The following is a 19,727-nucleotide window of genomic DNA, read 5'->3' as shown; positions in this document are numbered from 1 at the left end:
GATCACATGTGCACTGCAACTGGTAAGGCCCAAAGGTTGTACCTTCCCAAGTCTTCTGAAGAGCACATCTTACCCCCATGTTTTCTTGATGTTGTACAAGCAGTTACAGATGGTATGAGGGACCTGGTGCCCAACTGAATTTGGGTCTTGCTTTGGATCCATCCTGTTTTCTTATGCCCTAGTCCTCCTATTTGGAATGGAAAGGTTTACTCTCTGCCACTGTACATTGACTAGATATAACCTATTTTCATCTTACAGGTGCTCATAGTCAAAAGAGTTTGCTTTGACTAGCACCTTGCTTTTGCTGAGGCTTGCTTTGAACTCCTGATCCTCCTGCCTCAGCCTCCCTAGCTGCTGGGATTACAGGAATGTGCCACCACACCTGGCAAGATATCCTATATTAATGCACAAATGTTTGGAGGTGAAATGATTAGACTGTAGAAGCTACAACCTAATCCATCTGTGTGTCTTTGAGTGGAATGACTGGGTGGTAACTATAGGCAGATGAGGTATGGCTAGAGGAGGTGGGTCATTAGGGGTATTTCCTGGAAGAAGGCTACATCTTCCCTGCAGTGGGGGGGTGTGTGTGTGTGTGTGTGTGTGTGTGTGTGTGTGTGTGTGTGTGTGTGTGTGTGTGTGTGTGTTTCTCTTTATCTCTCTCTCTTTCCTGAACTACACCATGAACCAAGCAGTTTTTTTTTATCTGAACCCTTCTCCTATGATGTGCTACCTCACCTTGTTCCAAGAGTAATAGAGTTAACTGTCTATGGATTAAGACTGCTGAATTCTTGAACTCCAAATAAACATTTCATCTTCTAAGTTGTTCTTGTTGCATAGTTTGTTCACAGCAATGCAAAAGCTAATTAAAACCACATCTAATGCACACATGGCAGTATGGGGTTACTGATATTAACATTTGGAATAAACTGTAAGACTTTATCTTAAAATATAGAAGCACACCTGTAATTCCAGTCACTGGGGAGGTTAAGACAGAATGACCATGAGTTCAAAGCCAGTCTCAGCAACTTGGTGAGACCCTAAACAACTTACCGAGACCCTGTTTCCAAATAAAATATAAAAAGGGCTGGGAATGTGGATCAGTGGTTGAGTGCCTCAGGGTTCAATCCCCAGTACCAAAAATAAATAAATAAAATAAAATTCTAGATTCTAACTATGAAAAAGCTAATTACAACAACAAGTTGCTACAAATTTTAAGTAGTGATTTGTTTTCTGTCCAAGAAGACAAAAGCCCATATATTATTTCTATAGTATATTTTTTAATGGTTCTTTTCAGTTATATATAACATTGGGATACATTTTGACCTAATCACAAAAGCATAGCACGTAATTTGCTCTAATTCAGTCCCCAGCATTTCCCCCTCCCCACTACTTCATCCCCTAGCACACTTTCCTCTACTCCACACACAAAGAAAGAATTTTTTTAGGAGAAAGAAATTAAATTTATTGTACAACATGGTGACTATAGTTAGTAACAATTTACTGTATCAATGAAAATTGCTAACAAGAGTAGATTTGAGTGTTCCTACCACAAAAATAAGTATCCGTAGTGAAATATATGTTCATTAGCTCAACTTAGCCATTCTACAATGTACATGTAATTCAAAACAGTTATATATCATAAGTATATATGATTTTATATACCAGTTTTTAAAAAAAGAATTTTAAAAAAGTCTACATAATATACATGTATGATTACACAAATGGTATGAATCTACATTGTGTACAACCATAGATATGAAAAGTTGTACCCCATTTGTGTACAATGAATCAAAATGCAGTCTGTAAAATTTTTTGTAAAAAGCCTATATATTCTTGATACAGTCAAAACACATATTGTTACAATCCAGAATTACTGTTGCAGTAACAATTTAAGGAAGCTATACTGCAAATAAGAACTAAGTAATTAACAGATGTCTTTTTCATATTAAATCTATTAATTATGAATAAGCATTAGTTAGAATCTCTAATACACACTGAAATATGACATTAATATTGGAATTATTTTAAAAATGCTTTGTCATGTTAAAAGGTGAATAAAATCAGGTAGTACCAGATTATGAGAAGCAAATAATATCAGAAGCATAAAATGCTACCGAACAACTGCCCACCCACTGCGCAGAGCAAACAACTGCACCACAGCTCCACATATAGCTATGCATGTCTTCCCCAGACACTTCCATCTTGGGATAATCCAGTCGCTGCCATAGCCCCATCCACATGGTAGCCTCAAGGACAGGACCTGTGGGCAACTTCCTGCCACAGCACCACCCACCACAGCACTGCATTTCCAAAGAGGCCACCCAATGCCACTGCATGACCTGCCCTACAGCCCCATCTCTGGAAGCAGTCACCTCATCTTTGGACACCTCTGCCACCATCTTGGGTTAACTCGTTGCCATCACTGCCATCTTTAGTTGGGGCAGCTTCCATCTTGGGTCACTGGCTGGGGCCTAGAAGCCCAACATCAAGGTACTTACAGGTCTGACACTGCCACCGCCACCAACTAGGGACATGGCTACTTCCTTCTAGAGACAACAGCCAGGACCTGCAACACCATCACTAAGGTCCCTGGAGACTTGGTTAGAAATGAGGTATCCCTGCTAAGTGTATTAATAGTAACCATCTTATTGTAAAAGCAGGAGAGAGCACTGCACGGGGTTGGAAGATAGAAAGAGGGTGTGAGGGCATCCTGACACTGGTTTGCTCAGCCAACCAGCCTGGAACCCACCAGGATCCTAGGGCCAACTCAGGTGGCACTTGCCAGGACCGGACACCAGCCTGGTCCCTGACTCTCTCCCCAATCTGACATCTACCAATCACCTGGTCCCACAAGTTTGGCAATCAACAGAGCCCTCAGGATCCTCAATCCCCAGTCTCCCAACCCTGCCCCAGTCAGAAACCTGGCCCAGTGTCTGTAGCTACGAGGCTGGCCCACAGTTATCAATGCCTGGCCCTGATCAACCCAATACAAAGGAGCTTTCCATGATAGGCACAGATCCCAGTGCTCAGCCAGAACCTCCAAAGTGAGTAGTTCCTGATTGGGAAGTCAAAAGGTTGGGGGCAGGAGAAATACAATTTAGAGACTAAATTGGAGACCAGGAATTGTGGGGTCCAAAAGTGGGTTAAGGACAGGCTCCAGCATCATATGAGTTGACCCCAAAGAAGCTTCCTGGGGTGCAGTCTTCTAGCAGGACTGACGATTGCTATACCCTGCCTCCAGGAGTCCCACCTCCAAGTAACCCTCTCACCCAAGTAACCTTCACCATCCTGAGAGTGAAGTTACTAGCAAACTCCAGAAAACCCCACCTATCAGATAAGAAGGAAAAGAGAGAAGATCTTGAACTTCAACAGAAACAATTGTTCAATTTTCCTTCAAGATTTCTCTTTTCCTTTCCTGTTCTCATGTCGCCAACTTTTTTCTTTTTCTTTTTTATTTTTAAAAACTTTTAAATATTGTTCTAATGGGTTATAAGTACTTTTCATGCATCAGGATACTGAGGACTGGAATGCTGGAATGCTGGAATAATATATTACAGTTTTGTTGTATGCTCATTTATTTTTATATTCTTTTTCTTTTTTTTTTCCTCTCTCCCTCTCTATTTTCCTCTCACTTACCTGTTTCCCCAGAGTCCTTTTTTTTTTTTTTCTTTTCTCTTGCTAATAGCCAACTTCTTTGGATTCTTCTTTTACTCTTCCTATGATCTAATACTTCTATATTCTCACCTCCTACCTCATAAACATCACATCCTATAACTACTCCCCTGACCCCAGTTCTCTCTTTGTCCATCATTAGAAACTGCAGACTGTATTGCAAACCTAACTATTTATATTGTAGATAATAATCAAACACATCATTTCTGTTTATTGTGAAAAAAATGTGAACATCTTAATAGGAGCTATTAGGTTTAAGGCTGCATATCATTTGAATTGAGTGCTGTTAACATAGGTCTCCCCCTCAAAGACAAGGTACTGGAAACCTGCAGGGACACTATAGGATCCACACTGCTAGAGGAGAAGACATACAAACAACATAAAATAACAAGGGAAGAAAGCACCCCAAACAAACCAAGATGCTACAATAACAGAATACGTTGACAGCACAGTAGAAGAAATGTCAGAGAAGGAGTTCAGACTGTACATAGTTAAAATAATCTGTGAATTAAAGGATGATATAACAGAGTAAATGCAGGCAACAAAAGACAACTTCAATAAGGAGATAAGACAGCAAATGCAGGAAGCAAAAGATTACTTCAATAAAGAGAGAGAGATTCTGGGGGAAAAAAAAACAGAAATTCTTGAAATGAAGGAAATAATAAAACAAATTAAAAACTCAACAGAAAGTATCACCCACAGAATAGATCACTTGGAAGACAGAACCTTGGGCAATGAAGACAAAACATATAATCTTGAAAATAAAGTTGACCAAACAGTGAAGATGGTAAGAAACCATGAAGAGAACCTCCAAGGATTATGGAGTAACAGGAAAGGACCATATTTAAAAATTATTGGGATAGAGGAAGACACAAACAAAGGATTGCACAAGCTTTTCAACAAAAAAATCAGAAAATTTCCCAAACCTGAAGAGTGAAATGGAAAATCAAATATAAGAGGCTTACAGAACACCAAATGTACAAAATTACAACAGAACCACAACAAGGCACATTATAATGAAAATGCGTACCATAAAGAATAAGGGTAGAATTTTAAAGGCCACAAGAGAAAAGTATCAGATTATATATAGGGGGAAACAAAACTGGATCTCAGCAGATTTAACAACCCAGACCCTCAGAGCTAGGAGGTCCTGGAACAACATATACCAAGTTCTGAAAGAGAAGATTCTTACTAAACAAGAATCATATCCAGCAAAATTAAGTTTCAGATTTGATGAAGAAATAAAAACCTTCCATGATAAACAAAAAGTAAAAGAATTTTACAACTAGAAAGCCTGCACTACAGAACACTCTCAGAAAAATATTACATGAGGAGGAAATGAAGAACAACAATGAAAGACAGCAAAGGAAAAGCAAATCAAAGGAGAAACCAAGTCAAGTGAAAAACTAAAAAGAAATAGAAAAAGCAATCATGAAATTCACTTGGAAAAGTAAGAGACACAGAATAACCAAAGCAATCCTTAGCAAGAAAAGTTAAGTGGTAGGCATCACAATAACAGATCTCAAATGTGACAGTAATAAAAACAACATGGTAATGAAATAACACCAAAACAGATTTGTACAGAATAGAAGACACAGAGACAAACCCACATAAATACAGCTATATAATATTAGACAAAGGTGCCAAAAACATTCACTGGAGAAAGATAGCTTATTAAACAAATGGTGCTGGGAAAAATGGAAAGCCACATGGAACAATATGAAATTAAACCCTTATCTCTCACTCTGCACAAAACTTAACCCACTGTGGATCAAAGATTTATGTACTAGAACAGAGACTCTGCAACTACTAGTAGACCCAAATCTTCACCATGTGGCCTAGGATCTCACTTCATTAACAAGACCCCTAAAGTGCAAGAAGTTAAATCAAGAATTAATAAAAGGGATGGATTCAAACTAAAAACTTCTCAGCAAAAGAAACAATCAACAATGTGATGAAAGAGCCTACAGATTGGGAGAAAATCTTTACCACATGTACCTCAGATAAAGCATTAATCTCTAGGATATATAAAGAACTCAAAAAACAACATAACCCAATCAATAAATGGGTTAAGGAACTGAACAGATACTGCACAGAATAAATACACAATCAGTCAATAAATATATGAAAAAAATGTTCAACATCTCTAGCAAATTAGCGAAATGCAAATCAAAACTACTGTGAGATTTCACCTCACTCCAGTCAGAATGGCAATTATCAAGAACATAAGCAACAATAAATCTAGGCCAGGATGTGGGGAAAAAGGTACGCTCATACATTGCTGGTGGGAAGGCAAGTTGGTGCAAATACTCTGGAAAGTGGTATGGAGATTCCTTAGAAAACTTGGAATGGAACCATCATTTATTTGATCCAGCTATCCCACTCCTCAGTCTATAACCAAAGGACTTAAAATCAGCATAATGCAGTGATGCAGCCACATCAATGTTTATAGCAGCTCAATTCACAAAATAGCTAAACTATGGAAACAACCTAGGTGCCTGTCAACAGATAAATGGATAAAGAAAATGGGGTACATATATACAACAGAATATTACTCAGTCTTAAAGAACAATAAAATGATGGCATTTGTAGGGTAACTAGATGGAGCTGGAGAATAGCATGCTAAGTGAAGTAAGCCAATTCCAAAAAAACCAAAGGTCAAATGTTTTCTCTGATATGTAGATATTGATCCATAATGGGGATGGGGGAGAAGGGAAGAATAGAGGAACTATGGATTGGACACAGGGGAGTGAGAGGAGGGGAGGAGGTGTGGCAGTGGGAAAGATGGTGGAATGAGACAGACATCATTACCCTCGGTACATGTATGACTACATGAATGCTACGACTCTACATCATTTACAACCAGAGAAATGAAAAGTTGTGTTCCATTTGTGTACAACAAATCAAAATGCATTCTGCTGTCAAGTATAACAAATAAAAATTTGAAAAATTTTAAAATGCTGCTGAACAACTCCCGTGGAAGCTAACAATTATTTCCTCTTAAATTCATATGCTTGGTACATGACCAGCAAAATATGATGTTTCTTTCTCATATTTTACTGATCATGTAAATAATAAAAAATTTGGTCTAAAGCTGTGTTGATTTAAGGAACGTGTGAAGCACAATTTCATAAACAAATTACCTACTTCTTGAAATATATTGTCTCAATTACTTCAAGCAATATTTAGACTATGTCCTACTGTTAAAGTGAACATTCAGGCTGGGGATATAGCTCAGTTGGTAGAGTGCTGGCCTTCGGTTCAATCCCCAGCACTTGCCAAAAAAAAAAAAAATTTCTTTCCATTTTAGTTCTTCTCTTTATTAAAGTAGTTCAGAGGAAAAACTGCTAAATTTTAGAAATTTTTAAAATCATCTTCCAAGATAAAAGTATGTAGGCTAAAAAAAAAATCAAAGAAACCAAAATTACCACGAGAAATGTAAACCTGACCTATCTTTAACCCTTTCTTAAACCAAGGTATTAAAAAATTATCCACCTAATCATTCCATTTATTGATGATATTTTTCTCTAGGGAACTTACATTAAAAGTTTAATCCCAGAGCTAGGGATGTGGCTTAGTGGTAGAGTGCTTGCCTGGCATGGTTGAGGATTAGGGTTCAATCCTCAGTAACACAAAGGAAAAAAAAAAGGTTGACCACAGAGCAAGCACACAATCTTTGAAAGTATCCAGAGTACCATTTATAACTGCAGGAGGTATTACCTTCTAACCAGAGAAGCTCACCCTCACAATCTTAAACCCTCTTTCATTCCCAAATCAGTTCTGGCTTAGAAATTCAGGCTACTTCAGCTGATTTAAGAAAGGATCACAAAATAGCTATCAGCAGTTAAAACAAAAGAAAAAGAATTCAGATCATGGACACAGTAGTGTAAAGCTCAAGAGAAAAGCATATTTGAAAAAGACATCACTATGACTCAAAAAAGAACAACATGACAGAAATTAAAACAAGATTTTTTTTAATGTTCACCTTCTATATATTTAAACTCATCTCAATCTTCATTGAAATTCTGATGATACACAAACCCCAAGGCTTTTGACATACATTCAAAAACCTACACCCTTTCCTTCTCTTTACAAGTCTCCACAGTCACTTCCTGGCCAACAACAACAACAACTACAACAAAAAAATCAGAGAATTCAAAATGCATGTAATTAAGAAATAAGCCAAACTATGACCAAATTATAACCATTATTTTTCATGTAAAACACTGCATAATCATTTTGATATGCATTATTTGTTCTCTTGCTTTTAGTGAAAAGGACTATGTCTTGTATAGACATAGGAAAAGAAACAGAAATTAGGTATAAAAGACCTGGTATTATTTTTCTTAGGATGATGTTAAGATATTGAAGTATACTGTAAGATTATAGCTAACTCTTCACTTGACTACAGAAAGAACTTAAGTTCTGGAATTGTTTCTGCTTAATGTGTTTATTAGTTTAGTAACAGGGACAATCTAGATTTTGTTTAAAAAGCTAGCACAGAATAGTTTATTCTATCTCAAAAAAAGTGACCAAAATTTCAGAACGTAATTGGATTTTCACCCAAAACTGAACATAGCTTTTTTTCTCCCAATTCAATCATGACAGGGCCAGAAGATAATGATATATCTGCCATAATGCAACAAGCAGACCTGTCTTCTGTCAAGAGCTGAAATCTAAAGGAATAAGCTGTTCTTAACAACCTCTCCCAAACACTACAGCTGTCATCTCTTTGCTTTCTTTTTCTGGCATAGGGGCTGGTGTGGCCTCCTATACCCTGTCAGTTAGGTAAAGTGCTAAGCTTTTAACCACCTTGGAATGTTTTACTTTGACAATCTTTTTTGAAGTCTATAATATAAAAATTTACATTTTATTTAATTACTTTATATTTTCCCTCAAAGTTTTCTTTTAAAACCTGAAATTAGTGATCTTGGTTTCAACCTGTAGTTTAGTAGTCCTGTATTTCAAATGGGGGAGGGGAGACTTTACCCCAAAAAATTTTGATAAGTATACATTTCAGTGGTTTAAATTCAACTACTCTAGAGGGGGGAAAATAATCAGTTAAAGGAGATATATTCTATATTCAGACATTTACTAAATCTTAAAATTCTTTCAGAAGTGATTAATTCAATTGCTATACTACTAAAATAGCATACTTCATTAACTTTTTTAAAATTTTGAATTATAACAATATTTTTAAAATATAAAGGAAGTTGTTCAGAGGAAAAAGTAAAGTAAAAATGAATTAAAAAATAGTAAATGAAAGTTAAATGAATTTCCAGGAGTAAAAATGCATACCCATATAAATGTATGTGTGAGATACTTTTTTAAGCAAGTGATCCTATGTTTTTATGTGACAATTCTCAAACATCATTCTATGTGGATGAACACACACACACACACACACACACATATAAAACTCAACTGTTTAATAACATAATCTTCCATAATGTGAATATACTACCATATAACTGAAAAGTCCCCTACTGGTGAACATTTAGGTGATTATACAAACTGCTGTTATGAGCATCCATGTCCATATGTGTGCATTGCTCTAGTATAAATTCCTACAAATGGAAACTAGGGTCAAGTTAGTATGCATATTAAATTCTGGGAAACATGCCATACCTTTTCTAACAATATGATTCATGTCCTTACTCTCAAAAACATTCAACCATTAATACTGCATATGCTTTGTCTCCCATGTTTTTCCATTGCTTTTTGGGAACATCTATTAGAAGAATATTACATCTTACTCTATTCTCTATGACTTTTTAATCTATCATAGTTTTTACTCATTGTGCTAGTTATATTCTGCATACTGTATTACTTAACTCTAGCTTTGTTTCTTTTTTCTTGACAATATTATAATGTTTTATTTAAGAATACTTGGTTAGAAATTAAATTATAAAGTGGAAAAGAGGCAATGTGTTTTTTTCAGGTACTGAGAAGATTTTATTTCACATAAGATACTGGACATATAATTATTTATTTAATTATAATACATTAAATTATATATGTATGCCAAAAAGAAAGAATATGATTCTATTCAACTTTTTTAATAAAAATCATAATTTCCTAGCTCTACAAAATATTTAACTAAGAACATAGTGTGTAATTACTTAATATTTACAATCATGAATATTTAGACTTTTATGATGTTTTTTGTAGGGGATACCAGGTGCTTTACCACTGACTTACATCCCCAGTCCTTTTTATTTTTTTTTTTATTTTGAGACAGTCTCATTAAGTTCCCCAGGCTGGAATCAAACCTATTGTCCTCCAGCTCAGTCTCCTGGTCGGTATTACATGTATGCCACAGTGCCCAGTGTCCAGTTGGCTTCTGAACTTTTCAACATAAGAATAACTATACCATATGGAATTAATTAAACTATATGGAATATTACAAAATAGAATTATTGGTTTTCTTTTACAAAAAGTTACCCTAGATGTCACTACACCAATAAATTAAAGTCCTTCTCTCTACCTGACTTCTGAACAAATTTGAATCATGAAGGAAAATTATCCTTACTCATGAACAGTATCTACCTTCATCACTGGTAGAGATCTTCTGGATATATTTTCCAGAAGCAAATTCATCCTTATATAGGGAATATTCAACATGTTCAGCAAAAATGTTTTATTTAAAAGCACTTAAAAGTATCAAATGTACATTCCATATATGAAAAGACATTTTCTAACTTTTATTGGTGCATTATTATATAAAAATGGAATTTGGGTGACATATTTGTACATGCACATAGCACAATTTGGTCTATTTCATTCTCCAGTACTTCTGTTTTCCCTTTCTTCCTCCCTCTCCCTGGTCCTGCTCCTCCGCACTATTGATCCCTTTTCCATTTTCAAGTTAATGCTAACATTCCATTTACTAATTCTCTTTTCAAGAATTTCCAATAATTCCATAACTTGACTTTTCTTTGTGATATATCATTTCCTCATATACTTTATAGTTCCTGGTTATGAAATCATCTTTGGTAGGGATTTATTCTGTTACAAAGTATCACTATATGGCAGTATGTTTACTTCTATCGATATTCTAGGAGTTTCATTAGTTCAGAACATTTTTACATTAATTTACACTGTTTGAGATTTTCACACTAAATTCAGTGTTTAAATTCAAACTACAACTCTAAATGCAAATGTAGTTTAGGGTCTGGGGATACTATTTCCCAAGAAAGCTTGTGTTTCTTCTACCTGGCATCTGTGGAAAGGAACCCTCTATTCACCTGTGGGCCAATGAGCTAAAATTTTTCCCCTGTAGTTTCCCTTTTATTTAAAAGGATGGCAATTTTCAGAATCCTATCTATATTCAAAGGTCTTAGTTTCAACTTCTGTGTCTAAGGCCCAAAGCCCGAGACACAGACCACCTGTGGCTTTAGGCTTATAGCCTTTCAGCTATCCCCTAGAGTTGCACACCCTCCAGAAACTTAATACAGTGGCTTTAAGCACTCTCAAATGCTCAGGCATTCAAGGAGTCCTTTTTTATCTTTTGAATATATACGTTCAGGCATTTAATAATTTTTTTGCTATGTTTTATCCATTATTTTTATCTGTGTTTAGTGCTGGAGATGGGCGATTCATATTAATCAGCTCAATCCAACATGTTACAGAAATGAAAATGTATAAATTACATTGATAAAAATTCATTTTTAAAACTCACACAAAGCATGAACCTTATAGTCAAAATAAATAATTATAAAACTAGGTTCTCAGTGATTCTACTATGAGAAATTAGAAAAAATATTGTCGCAAGTAATCAGACTTTTCATGAAATTTGAAAAATTATTAATTTTAGTCATGTGCAGTAGCCATACTCCCAGAATTGTGGGAGACTGAAGAAGGAAAACTGCAAATTCAAGGACAGCCTAGCCAATATAGTGAGACCCATCTAAAAAATAATAATAATTTAAAATCACATTGAGTATGAATCATTTATAGACAGTATTTATAGAAAGTATTTTGAAAGTATCCTTCACAGTCTAAACTTTTACTTTTTATTAATTCTATTAGAAAACACTTTCTTATTATGTCTCAATTCTTGTTTTAATAAATATAACTGCCATCAAGTTCTACCTAGAGAATAAATAGTACAATTGGTCCACAGATAAAAAATAATCAAAAAAATTGCACCTGTACAGAATTTGTCCTTGTTGTTACTTTCTAAACAACCCAGTAAGCAACTATTTACATTGTATTAGATAAGGAATTTAGAGAAGATTTTAAATATGTGGGAGGATATGTTCTGGTTATAAACAAATACTATGGTATTTTATATAAGGGACTTGAGCATAAGATGGATTTTGGTATCATGAGGAGGAGGGAGGTACTGGAACCAATTCTGGAATGATACCAAGGGAAAATTATATATATAATTAAACTCTTAAATAATCCAAAATCTACACCAGTGATTTTAATCAGGGGTCTGGATTAATAGAATAAGTACTGCCTGCATATTATCAGAAATGTAGATTGAGTCCCAACCAAAACTTTTGATTAAAAAATTAAAGGTTGCAGGTTATTTGTGTATTAACAAGTCCACCACATATTGTTAAATTTAACTCTAGAGTAGTGGCTCTCAAATTGCTCTCCATAACACTTTTTGACAGTGCATTTCACTAAGTCAAAGCTCCTAAGATGAAGTCAGTGTGCTGCTTCCTTAAATTTTGTACCCTTGTCCTGGCCCTGCAATAAGTATTTAAATGTCTTAATTTAAGTGTCACCTACTTTCCTTGCCCCTTTTATAAATATAAATGGAAATGCCTATAAAGATGCATATAAGGAATGATTAAAGAAAAAACAATGCAACTATTATAAACATAAAATAATAGTTATAGCAACTTCAGAAGCATGGGGGATTTATCTGACATACATCATTCATTAAAAAATGGTTATTTTGGAGCATAATATTTATACAAATTAGTGGGTTTCACTGGAGTATATCTGTACATACACTTAACATATTTTGATTGATTTAACTCCCCAGTACCTTCCTTCCTCCCTCCTTCTCATCCCCTTCTTACCATACTGATCTCCCTTCAATTTTCATGATATCTATTTTTCCTTTTATTTTCCATAGCTTCCACATATGGGGAAGAAAATGCCCCATAACTTTGTGAATCTGGCATATTTTGCTTAAGCATCTAAAAATGCAAGAATTGGAATATATGTGGTTTTTCCAAATATGATCTATGGACTCCTGAATGTTCAAAGAAGAAATTTCAGGTTCCAATCCTTACTCCTACTTCAACTACAATGATTCCATAAATTTAAACATATTACTTTTCACAAAACAGTTTACTTAAAGACATAATTCTACTATTGGAACAAAGTTTTAACCTTACAATGACATAAATATAGTTTTCAAATTTTCAATCTTATATCAAAAATCTGCAGAGAATATACAGAAATATTATTAACAACACTGAATTGAAATGACATTGACTTGAAAAATATCAGAATTTACTTCTCTTGTAATATAAAAATTGACAGACCATGAAAAAAAAAGAGTAGCGTTTCTGAAACTTTTCAAAGCTCTGGATACTTTAAATACAATTTATAAAAAGTCCAAAAAATTTTAAAACAAAAGTAGAACTAATCTGATTAAAAAGGAAGAATGGGACAGCATCTTTCTCCCTTTAGGTCTTTTCCTGCCTTCCTCCCCTAAATGTCATCCTTTCCAGATTGCTACTTCCTTTACTCAGAAAAGTCCTTAAGAACTATTGAAGAAAACACAATAACAAGGTAAATTTAAAAAGTAATAAAGATCACTTTGTAAGGATTTAAAATATGTATTTTTACATTTTTACCATGAAGGAAGTTATCACAATCAAATTCATATATTTTTTTAAATAACAAAAATAAAGAAAAATTTAAAAGCACACCATAATATTTAGAAATTAGATGCTTCTTTACAAGAAATCATGAGTTGCCATGATTGAAAAAAGCAGGAAAATATTTTATCCTAAAAACTCCATTCTTACTTCTAAGAACAAAATGACTTAGTATTCTAATGTTATTGACAAACTTCCACTGTCCTGTTGGGGATATCAGGTCTTTCAAAGAAAGATAATAGACATGGCTAACCATATACTTGTTTACTTCAAAAACCTTATAAAACAATAAGATATTCTAGAATGGGCAAAGGTGAGGTGAACTATATCAGGGATAATGTGATTACATAAAAATTTCACCAAGAACTCACTGGTTGAAGGCATCTGATTTTCTTCACTAAGTTTTATTTTTAAACATTTAATTAATTGTGCACACATTTTGTGTATAATATTCTTCCTAAAATACATAAACAAAATCTGTTCAAACCACAAATTAATGTGTCAGAGAAGGTTAATTTCATTATTCATAACCCTAAATATGAAACAGCTAAAAATATAACATTTTATGTGAGTTACTTCAATCTAAATTTCGATTTATTAATTGAATATATAGTTACTTCAATTCTATCCTACTGAAATTAGCAACCAAATCAAAAGTAACATCTTTGTTTTCTTTGTATATTCATGAAAAGCAGGAAAAAAAATTAACCTAAGAAATTTCAACTTGCAGCATTTTAAGAGGCCCAACAACTACTAAGAAAAATAGTCTTTAGAAGTTGGACTGAGACTTGATACTATCGTTTCACAATCAACAAAGAACATTTGATTTTTGTAATTGTTCATGTATCCAAGGGGCCTTTTTGATTTTAATTACAAAACTATATAAACAAAGCATATATGAACATACATACTATCCCATATAGTTTTGCCATTTTATATTAAAATTTGTACACAAGATGCCACTTTATTTGGTTTTTCTAAGGAAGATTTTCATTCACATTGTGAAAGAAACCTATTTTGCAAAATTTGGCTGTTCACTGCAGAACTTAAAGTAAAAAGTAAAACGAGTAGCTGAAAAATTCTGGGTCAAAAAAAACTTCACTATAACACAGGAAAGAAAATCCTGAAAACAATTTTAACATATCAAATTTTAGAAGTTTGAATTTGAGTAAAAATAAGATATTTAATAATATTATAGCTTACCATTTTATATATTCATTTTCTGCTTAAAGCATTTTATTATGGTCTCCAAAGACTTAGGTTAAAAGAAGGACAAAAAACACTGAGTTATTTCAACTTTTCCTTTAAAGAAAAAGAAATCAGTCTAAATTGCAGATCTCCTTTAGTTTTTCACTTCACTAAATTAGGTAGGCGAAAGTTTATAAAAGGAATTTTGACATTTTTTTTGCAGGAGTATTTTCAATATAGGTGAATATTTGATAGTTTAACTGACATTCCATATAATTTTAAAATTTAGAATAATATTCATTTCCAAGACACTTAAATCTATGTGTGTTCAACACCACTCTTTTCCTTCAAACTACAAAATAACACAGAATAATCATCATACAAGTAAAAAAAAAAAATAACAATTTGAGAATAATATTATGCTTAGTGTATACTTTTTGAAGGGACATGACAAAATAATTTACAACACATAATAAAATAGAACTTTAAAATGTCAAAAATAAAAGGAAATTGCACTTACATCCACAGCTCTCTTAATAAAAGGTATCTGTGTGCCACTGTCCAGATCTTCATTTATAATAAGCCTTCTAGCCCACTGACCTGCCCTGACAACACCACTACCATGAATTAAAACCATCAGTTTCTGTGGATTTGTCAAAGCATCCTCACTCATAAAGATAAAACTCTTTGGTTCACTTTCAGTGGCATCTACCTGTAATTAAAAAAAAATTAAATAATAAATTGAAATGCTTTCTGACCAGGCATACACACAAATGAGAAAACAACTAAAGATTATTATAAATTACTAAATGATTATTATAGAATTCTAGAAGCAAAAAACCCTTTAAATAAAAATATTCATTAGAAATTAGCAATTACATATTAGATGGATAAACAAAATGTGATAATTTAATCATAAGAAAAAGAACATAGAAAATATGCCCCTCTACACTGTTAGTGTATATGTAATATTATCATCATAAATAAGAACAACTTTTTTGAGTGTTTCCTATGGCCCACATACAATGCAATTACAAAAATTCTCATTCAATCATAATCATAATAAGATGGTACTAATGCTCAATAATAGATGATGAAATTATAACTTAGTTTAAATCAATTGCCCAAAGTCACACAGGTGTAATTTAAGTATATTGCATCTGTAACAGTAAACAGAAAACCCTATAATAGAAGTATACTGCACTTATAACAGAAAAAGAAAAACCCTAATCAAAAGATAATATCAAATGAAAAACTATCTACTAGTCAGGAATACTACAAACTTTTAAACAGGAAGCTATTAGAAAATTCAAACACATACTGCATGTAAATGCATTTTAGAATTTCATTCAGACTGAACACAGCATTATATAACAATTACTTCACAAAGCAACATTCTTTGTATATTCTAATAATCTTTCTGTACCAGTTACACATGGGATGAAGAGTGAGCATTTTATCTATATTGATTACGCTTAATGTCTAGGTCTTTAGATGATGTATGATTTAAATTTCAAAGTCTTAAAAAGACTTTAGGGAAGGGATAACTTTCCAACCTTTCATTACAAATGCCATAAGACATACTGAGTGGCACTCCATGCCATCAGTGGCCAGTAATTCGGAATGGAAGCCCTTGTACAGCCAGGTTAGAGCCAGAAGCTGAAGAGTCTCAATAGCTAGGAACATACATGCTCTCATGTAGACAAGACCATGTCCCATGTAGACAGTGTAATGCTCTTAATTTTGTCAACAGTATATGTTCACACAATTATGAAAAGAGGAAATAAAAAAACTTAATATATGGAAAAATGTTCCTAATCACTATGCATAGGAATAGAAAAACCAATTTTTCTAAAACAATAAGATGATCTCAGAATTAGATGATTATTTATGTTAAAAGAGTACAATGGCAATGAGTTTAGGAAGAGCAGAATGGCCACAGGGCTTAAGCAAAACCACCATCTTCTCAGTGAAGCCTTCCCTGACAACCCACTTAAAATTTCAAACACTTACCGAATAATCCCCTAGTCCCTATTCTTGTTTTATATATGTGGTAGGGTAGAACACATACCACAATCTAACTAACAAATTGTATACTTTCTCCAGCTGTTTGTATATTTATTTACCATCTGCTCTCTCCACTAGAATGGAAGTTCAATAAAGCACAAAGTTCTCCACTTCGTATTCAGCTACATACTTAGTGTCCAGAACAGAGCCTGGCATGCTATTTTACTAATTACTAATACTTCATAAATTAATAAATATACTAATTACTTAGTAAACAAATGAATGAACAAAGTTTTGAAATAAGGAATCTTATCAAGCATCATCATTAACTTCCTTTAGATAAAAGACAACTAATGCAGCCTCTTTAAATCATTATATTTGCCTGGTTCAGAAAGCATACACTGAAGATTATAAATGCAATATTAAAACATTTAAAAGAGCTATACAATGTAAGAATTAAAATGATATAACTGTAACTTTATTATTAGTAAATAAAAATAGTAGGAAAGAGGTTTGAAGTGAAATAATCACATTAACTGAGCCTATATGCAGTGGCCACAGTAAGCAAATTATGATGATGACAGAAAATATGACTGGAACCACACAGGAAGAGAAGTGGATGAGAACAGGGGGAAAAAAACAAACTTGAGAAGAAAAATTCCCTTTTATCTGTGAGTATTATAAGAAAACAGAAGAATCACTCAGTTAAATGGCTTAAAAATAGAAAGAAAAAAAGAATAAGGTGATAACAGAAGAAAAAACTAAAAGGCAAAGCTAACACTGCACAATAACAAATAGGTCAAAGTAATTCCAAAACAAGTGCCTCTTAAAGTCAGTAAGGTCTTAATGGATTCTGGAATAGCCATCTATCTTATGAAGAAAACCTGTTGTAGAATTTCTAGTAAATACTGATAACTGTCTCTATTTCTATTCAATCAAGTCCCCCATTCACAGACAGAAACAGTTAATTTTTAAGCAATGGAATGTTGCCACTTTGAAATCTAACATAATCACTTTAAAACTGTTAAGAGGACTTATTTTTTAAAAAAGATCAACATTTTTATATATTGTAATGCTACTCACGAATTAAGGCACTACAAATTAAGATGTCATGAATAAAATATTTTGTCTGCTTTTGATAATTTAAAAATTTATCTCTGGCTTGGGAGACTAAGGCAGGAGGAACACAAGTTCAAAGCCAGGCTCAGCAAAACCAAGGCACTGAACAACTCAGTGAGACCCTGTCTCTAAATAAAATACAAAATAGGGCTGGGGATGTGGCTCAGTAGTTGAGTGCCCCTGAGTTCAACTGCTGTACCTCCCCCATCCCTCCCAAAAATTATCTCATCATCTTGTCTGAAATGTGAGGAATCTATTTTCTACATAATATCTTCCCACTTTTATTAAGTTATAGTTATTCTTCCATTTTCTTTTACTGGATTTGTTATTTACTTCTTATATGTGACTGTTTACTTCTGGTAAAAATGAAAAAGTTTTATTTGAACATTCACAAAAGCTGACTTTGAAAATATGAGAGTATTAAAATACATGAGAAAAAACAACAATGAAGATTAAGAATGTAATGATGATTAAGTGATAAGAGAAATATTTCACCAAGTCATTGGATTATAGTCATCTTGATTTAATAGAGAACTCAGACTCTGCACATGGTATCTATAACTTATTCTGTATAAAATAATGCTAAGTTTACATGGTGAATTATCCAAATAAATAAAATAATTTTTCATCATTAACTTTGGAAATGGCTATTCCAAGGGCATTTATCTTCAAATAGTGGTGATTAATTAAGCTAAGCTTTCACTAAGTAATAGACACAAAGGTCATTCCAGGGTACCACTTCATTTTATTGACAAACCAACTTCAAACAGGTTGGTTTGTCAACCATTAGGTCAGTGAGACTGCACTACACAGTTTTTAGTAGTTCAGAATAGCTTTGGGGATAATCATGAATACCACAAATGGTGATGCTTCACTTAGACATGATGTATGCAATAAACTGAACAAAAATTTATAGTGAAATTATCAAGATAATTATCTAATATCCACACAGTACACGATGATACTGTAATTACAAATATTTTGTGCCTATATATGTAACGTGTGGAGCAAACATAAAACATAATCATGATCTTTACTGTCAAATCTTAAGTTTTCACAAAGTACTTTCATTTTAAAAAGGAAGGATCTTTTTAAAATATTAGCTTATAAAACTAAAACTTTGGTGGTATCCTTTAGTAAAAAGACCAACTCTTTGGGGAAAAAACTCACTGACAACTCTGAGGTTTAAGAGAACAAAGGAGAAAAGTAATCATTATTGAAGAAAATTTTCAGATATAAAATTTGTGATCACTCAAGACATATTAATTTGGGTTTAGGGTAAGTTTACAAAACAAGAAAACCTTTAATACCAAAAACAGACAAGAAGCTTATTTTAGGACTCATAAATAAATCTTTCTATATGTCTAATAGCTTCACATTCTAAATTTAAAATGAGAATAATAATGAGACTTATAAAACAAAGTCCTCTACATAATCTCAGGTTTTCTACAAAGGAAGTTAGTGAAATATAATCATATAACATGATCTACACAATTATCTTGTGATTTGTACTAGAAATCTAGAGACTGAAGTAAGCTTCAGGGTTCCACAGAACTAGAAATTATGGCGCGAAAAGACTCAATATTAATTGTGTGTATTAGTAAATCTACCTAAGACTTTTAAAATATTTTTAGAAACGCTGAAAGAATTAAAATTAACAAGAAAGACAGACTAAGCAAAGTTACAAAATTCTACCTTGACCTTCTAAAAGAGAAAATTCAACACACAGTTTTTATAGAGAGTAGATCCTAAAGTCAAAACTAAAGAAGTTTGAATCCCAAAAACATAGTTTTCTCATTCCCAGAAAGGTACTAAAATCTTAGTTTTCATGTAATTTCTAAAGGAAGGAAAGTTTCCAAATCAACCGAGGGTTGGCCTACTTATTACAAA

At 33.3% G+C, this 19,727-nt stretch overlaps 1 protein-coding gene and 1 long non-coding RNA gene across 8 annotated transcripts in view; one reads left to right on the top strand and one right to left on the bottom strand.

Annotated features, from left to right (window-relative positions):
• Positions 1-19,727, bottom strand: part of ARB2A (ARB2 cotranscriptional regulator A) — a 530,196-nt gene that overhangs the window by 329,997 nt on the left and 180,472 nt on the right. For 5 of the 7 annotated variants that reach the window (XM_079146019.1, XM_079146020.1, XM_079146022.1 and 2 more), the window contains one exon: positions 15,232-15,423. The exons of the other annotated variants lie outside the window; for them this stretch is intronic. In XM_079146019.1, coding sequence (XP_079002145.1) covers positions 15,232-15,423 — 192 coding nt within the window. The remainder of the gene's footprint in view (positions 1-15,231; positions 15,424-19,727) is intronic. 7 annotated transcript variants of the gene reach the window in all.
• LOC306664899 lies at positions 635-9,076 on the top strand. The gene is made up of 2 exons (XR_013764847.1): positions 635-2,585; positions 2,870-9,076. It is a non-coding gene; the product is annotated as an uncharacterized lncRNA (long non-coding RNA).

Source organism: Sciurus vulgaris (assembly GCF_902686455.1).
Source record: "Sciurus vulgaris genome assembly, chromosome: 6".
Classification (NCBI taxonomy): Eukaryota; Metazoa; Chordata; class Mammalia; order Rodentia; family Sciuridae; genus Sciurus; species Sciurus vulgaris.
Note: the sequence above shows the minus strand (reverse complement) of the source record. Positions and strands in the feature narration are given on the sequence as shown.